This window comes from Pezoporus wallicus, unplaced genomic scaffold, assembly GCF_028554395.1.
Source record: "Pezoporus wallicus isolate ANWC-B61680 ecotype Strahan unplaced genomic scaffold, APGP_CSIRO_Pwel_v1 contig_5418, whole genome shotgun sequence".
NCBI lineage: Eukaryota > Metazoa > Chordata > Aves > Psittaciformes > Psittacidae > Pezoporus > Pezoporus wallicus.
In genome coordinates, this window is record NW_026640709.1 from 5,192,586 (window position 1) to 5,204,987 (window position 12,402).

The 12,402-nt window shown below is 37.3% G+C and overlaps 1 protein-coding gene across 2 annotated transcripts in view; it reads left to right on the plus strand.

Moving 5' to 3' along the window:
• The first annotated feature begins 639 nt into the window (after positions 1-639).
• Positions 640-12,402, plus strand: part of DPH6 (diphthamine biosynthesis 6) — a 209,978-nt gene continuing 198,215 nt past the window's right edge. For both annotated transcript variants that reach the window (XM_057420207.1, XM_057420208.1), the window contains exons 1-3: positions 640-769; positions 4,645-4,739; positions 7,149-7,342. In XM_057420207.1, the coding sequence (XP_057276190.1) occupies positions 747-769; positions 4,645-4,739; positions 7,149-7,342 (312 nt within the window). In that variant the 5' untranslated portion in view covers positions 640-746. The remainder of the gene's footprint in view (positions 770-4,644; positions 4,740-7,148; positions 7,343-12,402) is intronic.

The following is a 12,402-nucleotide window of genomic DNA, read 5'->3' on the forward strand; positions in this document are numbered from 1 at the left end:
GGCCGAGGGCAGGGGCTAAAGAAGTGCCCACACCAGGCTCCACGCTATTCCGACCGGCCCATAGCGATTTCTGAAGACCCGCAGCCCTTCCTCCACTCACAGCGGGCTCTCCCCGGTCTACCCCCACCGGGCCGCGGTGAAGCCGGGCTGCGACAACACCCCACGGTCCCGCCAGCCCGAAGGAAAAGGAACGAGCCGGCCACCTTACTCAGTCGGCTCCATTCCTCACACAAATCAAAGCAATCGTTTAGAACAGGTCCGTTGCTGGTCGCAGCAAGCAAAAAAAGAAAAAGGCGGGCAGGGAGACACAGCATGAACTTCGAGCCAGCCCGCTCCCGTGCCTGCTTCGGACCGCAGCCCCAGCAACGCGCGACCAGCCCGGGCCCTCCTAGTACAGTCGCCCTGCCCTCCATAGACGTCTTCCACGCTGCCTCCGCGGTTGTGCCCCCACCCTGCTTTTATTGGCGCTGCGTCTGGCCTTCGCCGCCTCAGCTGGCTCATAGGGCCACTGTAACGGCTGCATGCCTCCTTCGGCACTGAGAGGTAGTGGCAGGCTGTGCCTCCCGGTTGCTCAGGCAGTCGCTGGCCTGCCCCGGGAGAAGGACCTATTGAGTGGAGGCGGCCAGCGGCAGCAACAGAGGAGCCGGCGGAGTGCTCGGCCCGGGACGACAGGGTTCCCTCGCCGCCTTCCTCAACTCTCACGCACCTCCCTAGTAGCGTTACCGCCCCCGAGGCCCCTGAGCAGCATGAGAGTAGTGGCTTTAATCAGGTAACGGACTGAGAGAGCTCCCGTGTGGGTGAGCGAGGGGCGTTTCGCAGGCGGAGGCTGCGGCGGCAAAAGGCGCGGGGGGAGGCTGAGAGCCCTCCCCTGTGGGGAGCCGCCCAGGGGTCGCGCTGCACCCAACGCCAGCAGGGACACTTCCCCTCTCTGGGCATCCCGCCTGTGCGCTTCCTGCCGTCGCCCGTTGCTGCGCGGGGTCGCGGAGCTCTGGCGGTGCCTCGCTCTGAGCTGGCTGCCCGCGATGCCTGCTGCCTGAGGGTTGGCTGCGTGTGAGTGCCGAGGGGACGCGTCCTCTGCTTGCGCGCACGGTGACGCTGCCGCAGGTTCTCCTCTGCTGTTCCCCATGTGCCCGGGACACTCAGGAGCAACTAGGCCCTGTTCAGACAAACAAACACCACGCAGAATTATTGATCCCTGTTATCCCGATTTCCGAGCTTTCCCGTGTGTAGCGCAGGGAAACTGGGCTGTGGGCCGGTTTATAAGCGAAATCTCTTGAACTCTTACCGATAAGATTTTTCTAGTGTGTCTTTTGTTTTAGCTCCTTGTTGAGGTTGGACATAGTCCTATCTGTGAGGGGCTGCTGTATTTGTTCCTCTCCAACCCCCCCACTTTTTGTCAGTTTCTGCAGTTTTTCTACTGTGGATTTTGTTTATTTGTTGTTTTTTTTTTTTAGACAGAGGGCAACACTAGGACAGGTGTGTTCTTTTCTTCTGAAATAATATTTTAAACTCCAACAAGCTAGGAAACTTGTAAATGTAAAAAGGATTATGTGGACATGAGCAGCATGTTTTCAGTTTTGGGTTCAGTAACTATCTGCTGAAGTCTTACCATTTAATGTATTAAATTCTGTCAGGCAGTGTCTAACATGAAACCCTGTTGAAATGGGGATTTGGCCGCAACAATTGCAAATCATTCCAAACAACATCCAAACAGGAAAAAACGCAACAAATGTTATCTCTGTTTTTTAAGATTTGCTTAAATGAGGAGTAAGAAAATCGGATTTGGTGCTTTTTCTTGTTTTATAGATACGATTTTTTGCCATGCAGATTTATTGTAATATTCTTTAAGCAGAGGAATGTGTTAAAAGGCAGGATGAAATAAAATCCTACAAACAGGTTTCTAACACGATTGCTATTTTAATGGGCAATTTTACAAGGATGGATTTAGTTTCAGTAGTAGTTTTAAGAAGTTTTAAAGAGACATAAAAGTGTCTGAAATCTTTGTAACAGAGCTAGCCTTAAAGATCAGAGGGGAAAAAAAGTAGTTGAAAAGTGCTCCTTACTTTTGGAAAGGTTAGGATTATAGAAAAAAGCTACCTTGTTTCTTTTTCTTCTAAAATGTTGTCCACACTTAAAGTTGATTGTCTTGCCTTAAGGTGGTATTTATGAGGTAAGCCCTGTATTGTGTTTTGTGCTGAATCACAGCCATTATAAAGCCAGTCTTCAACCTGAAATATCATGGTTTTCAACTCTTTAATTCTTCTAGAATTTTCTTAACTGTAAATGGTTACACTTGTCAATAGAAAGGACTGTTGCTCAGAAGTCTTTTTTAGACCCGTATCTTTATGTTTACCGTACTTTTTTTTTCTTCTGGTATTTTGTTTATATGTCTACCTATTAACATGCAACATTGTCAAGACTAACCTTGACTGTGGCTAGAGTTTATACAGTTTTCTACAAAAAATGCTTTGTTGATTTTTTTTCTGTGATGAGAATTAAGACACGTCCCCAAGCTACCTCAGTACCTGTTTCGTCTCCTTAGAGCGTTTTCTCTCTTCTATTTTTTTTGTTTTGTTTTGTTACAATCTATTAGATAACAGCCAAAGAGGGGCTGTGCCGAGTCCACCTTCCTTCCACAGCATGGGCTGTCTGGCTTCCATTTGTCTTAGCCATCATGTGTTTTACAGTGAAGTTAGGAGGCCTTGTAGGCAGGCACCATTTTAGTTTGTTTCTTGGTATGTTCAGTTTTTAGGGCCATGGTAACACTAACACAGAAAATAAATAACAGTACAGTAGCATGTGATCCAGTGAGCAATTTAAATGGAGTAATTGGTGGTCAATGTGGGAAATTTGAATATAGCCTCATCTTAACAGGTCTTTATTAATCTTTTCAAGTAAATAAAACAAAGAGATTTATTCTAGTGTCCTTTTAGTTTTTTATTTTAAAATAATATTGAAATGCTGCAAACAGCATAGGCATTTATTACTATCATACAGTTATTTGTCTGAAGTTGTGTTTGGAGTTGAAACCGGAACTAGTGGGAAGCTTTTATTTTTCAAATGAAGTCATTCAGAAAGAAAAGAGCCTTTGTCTCATGATTCTGTTAAGCCTGAAATTTCATATTATGAAGTGAGTAGGTTTTCAAGCTGTCAAGCACAGTATCCAGAATTAATGAACATCTGACTTTTTTTTCTATTATTACTTTTTGTTCATATATAGGTTAGAAGAAAGTTGTAGGTATGCATGAGGATGAAGTCAGCTAGGGATGGAACCTTGAATTAGAAGTCTTGTCATATTTATATTTACTTTTATAGCACTGAAACATAAGCAACTACTTTATGAAAATCTGTTAGGTATGAAAGGATACCATATTATTTATACTGTTTTTACTTTTGGTTTGAGTTATACAGCAAATTAAGGTCAGCATACAGAATTTTAGCATGAATAAAAGCAGAAATTGAGGTGAATAGCTATATGGTTACATTCCTGTACCATGCTTTGAAGCTCTTGCCTAGTGGGCCAGATAAAAGTGGGAACTTTACATTGGAAATACTGAAGAAGTTTGTTAGTAATAGTGTGGTTTCAAGAAAACCAATGGTCTAATGTAGCATGATTGATTATACTATCTGTTCTCCTTTCCATGTCTCAGTGACTCTAAGGCTGCATGCATTTCTATAGACATGGTCTAGATCTTTGTTCTAGTGCCAGCCCGTGCCTTGGGTTTTATACCCAAGTTTTTAAACTGTGCAGAATCTCCACCTTCAGTTGTCGTTTGAAGGCTGTGAGGCTGAATGTGGATTTTGTAAGCAATGTGTATTCTAGAGCACTCTTGGTTTTATTGTTGGACTGTGACATTTGATAGTGATTAAGATTCATGAAATATACTGTATTTCAGTCACACCAGGAGAGCAGGATTCTTTCCTCACTGATAGTGGAAAGGTTCTAGTAGATCTTGCATGAATGTCAAAATTAGTTATGTTTTCTGTGTTACAGTATTATCTTTTGGCCTCAGAAAAGAATATCGTTCTGTTTTTCTATTTTTTTTTTAATCAGCAGTAGTTGTTTTATTTGCAGTTATATGCAGTAAAAAATCTGCATGTTCAATGCAGTGTCAATTGAACTTACTGCCTGTAATAATTACAGCTTTTGAAAATGGGAAGTACATTTAAAATGTCAAAACTTAAACAAGGTATCTATCCCAGGAAGGATAAATGTAATTCCTAACATGAAAGTTTTCATTTAAAAAGATTGCTAATGCTGGCAACTCTCTGGAGCAGATATTGTTATTTCTTAATCCAAGTTATCTAGTAATGAGTACAAAGTCATTCATCTTTGGAGTAGAAGATAGTCCTTGTTGTGAACGGATTCCAGTGTATGTGACTGTTCTTCATGGAACCTCTCAGTTCCAAAATTACGCAGATTAGTAATGAGATACTGAACTGGATGTGTGTTTTATGGATACTCTGTGTAGGAACTATATACTAAATATATTCAGTAAATATATGGTAAAGTCATCCTTTTCCTAATGGTTTGCAACTTTTCATTTTTTTTTTCCCTAAACTTTGTAACCAGCTCTGATGTTTAATTTTCAAGCCAAAGCTTTATCTGTACTTCTAATTGCTACTATCTTCCTTTTCCTACAGTGGTGGGAAAGACAGCTGTTATAATATGATGCAGTGTGCTGCTGCTGGGCATCAGATTGTTGCTCTGGCCAATTTAAGACCTGCTGAAAACACAGGTATGAAGCCACATTTCTTATAGAAGATTTTACTTTTTTATATATATTAGAAACAATGGAGGCAGAGCTGTGCCTGAATTAAGTGTGGTGTTTTGTTGTTTGTTTTTTTTTCTGATGTGATGGTATATAGTTTTGCATATTAAAGGGCAATCTAGAAATCTTAAAACAGGTATCAAAAATAAAATGCTGTGGAAATGTGTTGAACTTTTTTTTCCTCCAGGGTGGGAGGAAAAATGCAAGAAAATGAAGATCAGCAAAGAAAGGCTTGCACAATTTGAAAAGGGGAGAATACTGTTCCTGGTGCTAGACAAAGGGATTGTGTGAATTCAGTAGCACACATAGTAAAAGGTGGTAGAGGATATCATCAAACAAAACAAAAACTATTTCTACAAATGCTTTAAAATGGCGTAAACCATTCCAGTTGCCCAAAACAGGCTGTTTTGATGTTGCTTATGCATTTTAGCCTTATGTTTCTTCCTCTGTTATTCTAACCAGCATTTGTGGATTGCGTAGAGGAACTGATCTGGGTTGGATTGGACCTTGATGTGCTTTTTCCTGTGTTTTCCCTTCCATTTAGTTTGGTCCAGTTTTCTGATAGCACTTCACAGGCTGTACCTAGACTTCTTTCTATGAAAGAGAATGGGTGGAAAAAAAAAGGAAGTCTATCAGTGGGGAGGTGGGAAGGTGAGCTGAGTACTTCTGTGTTTGACTAGAGCATAAATTGAACTTGAAGTGAGACTTGAAAAGGAAGTGAGTTGTTTCCTGGTTGCTAGGGGTGAACGTTAATGTGTGTTAACATAGGTTAACTGTTTAACATATGTTAAACAATTAAGTACAGTACCTAGTAACTGTATAGTTATGTATATGACCATATATAACTTCCTGCCACATAGACACACGTATGTATGTTAGGAAGATACACAGAAAGTGAAAAAAAAGGGAACTAATGTCATAAATGAGTCATGGGTGGAACTGGCAAATGCTAGGGACTACAAGAACAATTTATTTTCTGGGTAGCTAAGACATAGTCATTTCTAATCATGTTGAAATATGTTATCTTTAAACTAATACATCCACATCAGAAATGTAGAATATTGTCATTAAAATAAAATGCTTCTTTTAAGTATGTAGTTGGAAATTTTTTGGAAAGTTAATTGAGGTGCTTCAGGCAATAGCGGATTCTATGCCATTCATTTTATTTTATCTTGTACCACTGTTGCCTGGAGAGTCTCAGTTAATAAAGAAACTGTATTTTGAACTGAGTATCATTTTAAAGACCTCGTCATATTTATGTTGAAAACTACTGAGTTTTGTTTTAAATCAACTCTTTTGGTTTACTTTTGTTAGCTGTGATTATGGGTTTGGATTTGCCTTTTTTGAGCAAAAGCGTATCTGTTGTATGGCTCCAAATGTGACATGACCTAATTGTTGCTTCAAGAATTAGTTATCTTGATTAATGCTGCAGACCATTTTCTTTGCAAAATGTGCGACATAGGTATACAGGACAGATGCTTGATGTGTCTGTGTAAGTTAAGAGAAGTTCCAGTATTACAAATTAGCATTAAAATAGTGAATAGTGGTGATTTCACTAATAATAATGTATTGCATTAGCAATATGTTTGAAAAATTATTTGAAATATTTTATATGCAAACAGTTTATCATATCGTTGGAGATTTAATTCTATTCTGTGATGTCTGCATTTTAGCTTTTTTTTTTCTTATCTGCTAGCTACAAACTGCGTGTAAGAAAATCCAGTTAAATTTTTCTCCTGGTTAAGAAAATAATGGCAAACAGTTGATTTAATTTCAAGTTTAATTTTTAAAAGGAGTGAAGGTAGAAAGGACCTGGATATTATGACAGATTTCCTTTTCTTTTTGTGTATTAAGCACTGTCAAAACATTATAGCATTTTACTTCTATTCTACTTAAGCAGAAATAATTTCTTCTTGAAGACCAGATAAACAGTAAAGTTATTGTAAATTTTGACAACCTATTGTTTATTCTCAGTTTTGCAGTGCATTCCAACTTTCTTGCTCTAAGTATGTTGAAATGCATCTGGGTTTGTGCTCTGAGCTGCGTTCCTGTTAAAATTACCATATAAATAGGAGCAGGATTGGACCATTCTGAGATTTTTGGATGAAACAGGGATGAATACTAAAGACGAAATAGACACCACAATTTCCAAATAGATAACGTATTTGTGACGTATGTCTTCTTGTCCATACATCTGTTGGGTGGAGAATTTTTTTTTTATTTTCTTTTCCATGTTTATGAAGGTATTGTAACCAAATATCTGTTTGTGAACTGGAAAATAAGAACATTTAAGTTTTCTCAGTGCTTTGTAGTATTGTGATTATCTGTAATTGCTGAAATATTGGACACAGTATGATTGCTTCTTAACTGTTGCAGGGCAGACTGATGAATTGGACAGCTATATGTACCAAACAGTAGGACACCATGCCATTGACTTGTATGCTGATGCGTTAGATTTGCCACTCTATCGTGGTTTCATAAAGGGTACCAGTATAAATACTGGAAGAGTGTATACCGCATGTCAGGAAGATGAAGTTGAAGACCTTTACCACCTCATGAAACTTGTTAAGGTATGCTGAATGAAGAGGGTTAAATAACTGGGGACTATTATATTACTTACTCATTTATGAACTTAAATAAATTACCCACTTAGGTATTTAAGGAAAGCTTTAAGAAAAAAATGGAACACTTTCACAAGTTTTATTTCTTTGTTCTTTGCAGATAGAAAGTGTAACTTAATTTATATTCCCCAACATAAATCAGACATACTAATCCCCGTTTCAAACCAAAATTTTGTTCCTATTTGATAAAAACACCAGGAGCAAGTGCTCAGTATACGCTTAAAAAAAACAAAACAACATTGTGAAAATTGTAAGTAAAATGTTTATGTAGTTCCATACTTGAAAGAATGCATTGCTTGCTTACTGGAATGAGAAATGTTTTGGATTTTGTACATTTATTGATCTATGCAAAGTAACATCTAGACATTTCCATTTATGTATACTTAAGCTCTGTAAACCAGAATCTGTTATTTTTAAGTTGCAGATCATTTGCAAAGTATTACAGAATATTTTAAAATGGTAGTTTTGATTCTGGTAGTCTTTTAACTTTGTTCTACTGTATCACATAATAGCAATAACATACATCAATCCTTTTATAGCTATAAAACCAGTTAAAGGGAGGTAATGGGCCTCTTTGAAATTTATGCTCTGTTCTTTTCCAAAGTGTTTCTTGTGGTACTTTATTTTCCACCAGAATTAAATCAGATCTCATTGAAATAAATAGAAAACCTCGGATTGACTCCAGAGGTTTTACACAAAGTTTAAGTGAACATGCTATGTCTGTTCCAGGTAAGTGTGTTGATGTCTGCAGTGCACAGTACTAAAACAATACAGTGTTCTGAAAAACTTATTAATTGCTATTAAAAAAAAAGTAAATCCATGTGTAATTTTATTGATCAAACTGGTAGACTGCTTTCTGAAACTTCAGCTGAGGTTATTTTTAGTCTTCTATTCAGGTATTAAACATTTTCTCACCCCCTTTCCTCCACTGAAATGAGAATTGAGATTCATGAACCTAAAAGCTTCAGGCTTGTTCTTTGTTCAGTTGTTTGTGAACTGAATGCAGAGTGCTTTCTGAACCATGATGGAGTCAAATGTTACATCTTGTAAACATTTTTGACAGGGAAATCACGTTTCTCTAAATAAAATTAAGATTATACACCTGTGGCAGAGTATGAGACTATGAAGTAGAAGAATAGTGCATGTAGGCTATGTGGCCTCAAGCTGTGTCAGGGGAGGTTTAGACTGGGTATTAGTGAGAAATTCTTCACTGAAAGGGTTGTCAAGCACTGGAACAGGCTTCCCAGGGAAGTGGTTGTGTTGCAGTCCCTGGAGATACTGAAAAGATGTGGGGAGGTGGCACTTAGGGACATTGTTTAGTGGTGGTGGCAGTGTTAGGTTAAAGGTTGGACTCAATCTTCTGGGTCTTTTCCAACCTAAATGATTCTGTGATTCTATGATTGTACTTTAGAGTACTTTACAGAGGTTTTAAATGGAATGTGCATATCCTGCAATACAAAAATTGAAAGAAATATGGTATAGCAGTTTTAAATTATCTTTGAACTATGGTAATATTAGAGATTAGAAGGAGCGGTATATGCTGTCTCTTAAAGCTGCATACTAACAGCTTTCTGCCACTGGGTGAGATAATAAATGACTGATCAATTTAATTAAAAATGGGCAGATTAGTGGCAATTAAGATGATACTTCCTTTTCGATTCTTTCTGTCTTTGGAGAAATGGATGCCTGACATAAATTAATCCTAATGCTAAATCTTGACAAATTCTGCTTTGGAAGTTTGTACATGATAATTACAACTATAGTCGAAAGAGATGTTATCGAGTTGTCTGGAACTAAATAACTGCTTCTTTCTTGTATAGCAATAATAATTCGACTGTATGATATTTTAAAGATATAAATATTAACAATATACTGCTTTTATATTAGACTTTGGATAACCATGCCTTTACAGTTAAACCTATCTATGAAATTCTGGTGCAAAAAGTTTCAATAGAAATCTTGCATATTCTGATGCAACATTATCAGTGGTACGTAAAGCACCTGTATTTGTTTTTCTAGTTTTAAAGAAAAGATATGAAAAAATTTCCTTTGTGTATTAACAGTAATTTTGAAAGCTTTCTAATTTTACTTTTTCACATTATTTTATAACTGCAGTTTTGTGGCTTACTAATGGCTGAGGATTTTGTTTTAGGAATTTTTTTCCTCCCAGATGTTAATAGTTTTAAACAGGGAACTCAATTTGCATTCTGTTGAAGAGAGGGGAGGAATTCTGCAGAAGCCTTATTAAAACACATCCTTGAGTGGATTTAATTTCAAAACGCTGTTCAAACTAACGTAGCTCTTTTTTTCCTGTCCAATGGTTTGGGCCCAAGAATACATGAAAGGTGTGTCTAGATCAAAATCACAAAATATGCCTCACTTTGTTTGTAAAGAATGCTTATATTGCAAGTTCTTCCTTATTAAAAAATTGAAACAAACAGTATTTGAAAAACTAGTACGAAGTCAAAAGTATTTGTTGTTTTTTAAAAGCAATGTTACAAGAACAAGATTTCCAAAAAGTTAAATATTCCTCTGCAGTGCTAGAAAACCCAGGCAACAGACCTCTTGTAGTCTGTGGGACTCAGAAAGTGGTGTTGACTGCAAGTGACCATAAACCTGCTAATTTATTGTCACAAGCCCAGATGATTGATAAATATGAAGGAAATTTATATTTGCCTAATGCCCTGCTTTAAATTCTGTATTCAGTATACATTGTGCAACATATCAGAGTACATGCTTGATGTCTAAATGTATTTTACTATTCAGTCCTCACCAGATAGTGGAATATTTATTTTGGGACATGTAAATCTTGTACTCTATGGAATAATTTAATCTGCTGTCCATGTTACTGAATTAGGCATTGCAAACACCCTGATTTGTCCATGTTTGTTGCTTTGTATATTGGAGATTTTTTTCCAGCAAAGCATGTAAGGACTACTTTCTTAATTGTCTGGATAATCCTTCAGGGTCTTACTAGAAAATGCGTGGAAAGCTGTGTTTATTTCCCTTCAGTGGTTGGAAAGACTGGTGCATGGAGGCGTTTTTATGAAACTTTCCTACAACATGCTTCTTAATATAGGCGTATTTAACTGCTTTTCCCCCTTTTCAATGTAACTATGATCTTGTCCAAAGACATTGATGTTTCATGAAAGCACATACAGAAGTGGTGTTAGGTAGGTTGCATGTTGGATTGTTTTCTGTATGTCATGGAACTATGGCTAAACTTTTGTTAGGGGAGTGATTGTCGCAGCTTCCAGACTATACAGACTAATGCAGGATAATTTATTTCAGTTCTGGTAATTTATTTCAGTGTCAGTAGACAGTTCTGTCCTCTTCCAAGTTTCTTACCTTATCTCCTCTGCTCTGTGAAGACTTTTCCTTTATTTGGTAAGTTTCCATTGCTGGAGTAATTTGTAGAATTCTTGAACTTGGTAAAAATGATGGAATGTTGGTGTGTGTGGAGTTTTTCTGGGTTTTGTTTCCTTTCTGTTTTTTTTTCCTTGTTTTTGTCTTTTTCATTTTTTTGTGTGTGGTGGTATTTTTTTGTGTGTTTTTTTTTACTTCAGCTACTTTTTAATCTTTTTCAATAATATTTGTAATTAATGTTTTTTAAATTACTATTTAAAATTTGGTTCTAGTTATAGTTTCTTTGGAATATCTCCTTGTACTTGCTATAAAGAATGCAAGCTGATTTTCAGTGCATATTCAGTTTTAACATGTTATTTCTGTGAGGTTTTTTTGTGGTGCACTTCCTGGGTTCTGAACCTGCAAGTTTACAAAACGCCAGAGTATACTTGAATATACTGGGTCTCAGGACTGAAGGGTTATTAATTGTGGTATCATCTATTGATTATCAGCTGAAAAATAAGAAGTGATGTTGGCTATATTGGATGTATGAGACATTTGAATAATCACAGCTTTTGCTTGTGGCACTATTTCATTTTTTCAGTAATGTGGAAGGGGAGAGAAAGAAAATTTATTTTCTAAAATATTCTCACATTGTGGAGTAGTGATCTTGTAACTCAGTTGCATTCTGAAACAGTGATCTTGTAACATAATCGGTCACTAAGAATAAGTAACATTTTTTGTTACAGCAACAAAGAACTTATTAATATAGCGTGACTCCTGTATTTAATAATTATTCTTTAAGGACAGGATCATGATTTTTGAAACGGACCCAGACTTCTGTTTATTGAAGACAGGAAGTATTCCTGTGTGAGAGTTAAAATGACAATAGCTGTGTAATTTTAGATGTTATTTAAGATTTTATCCTGCTTGAGACAAAGTACTTTGGCTGGGAACGTTCAGGTGGAGTAGAGGTAACTTAGGCACTACCATTATTCAGTGAAACTCCCTAACACTTGAAGTTCTTCAGGAAACAGTTCAGGGCTTGAGATGAATGGATGAAATACAAGGTTATTCTGTGCCCTTTGGATAGGGGTTAATTCCCTCACAAAAGGTAAAACTTTCAGTTCCTCGTTATTGCTAGCAGTCTTCCTTTCACCCTTTTCCAGAATTTAGCTGCTGTGGCCAATGGGTAATCTTGATCCTCGCATTCAATCTGATAAAAACTTTGTGTTGCTTTTGTACAGCCCAATGTCTAGAAGCTTCCATCAGGAAAAATACATAAATGTAACGCAGTATTTTACTGCAGGCATTGCTTGACTGTCTTCACTGTTATAAAATGCATTTCAAAGAAACAGGGAAGTATTTAGAAATGGTCATTTGGCTTTTATGTGTCCATTTTAATTAGCTCTTGGTAGTCCCTGTGAATTCAGTGGTAGTATTTATATGATAAAGTATAATAGCATACTCTTAATACTCTTAACTTGTACAAATAATGCTTGCGGATTTCCTTAGGAGTCCTAAAGATCTAAATATTATTAGTTACGGATTTCTGATTGAGTTCAGTAATTGTAGTCTGAGGACATCAGCATGCTGTTCACCAAACTATGTTCACAGTTGAAGAAAATTTGGTATTTTCCCTATTATGATTTGAATTACTTGTA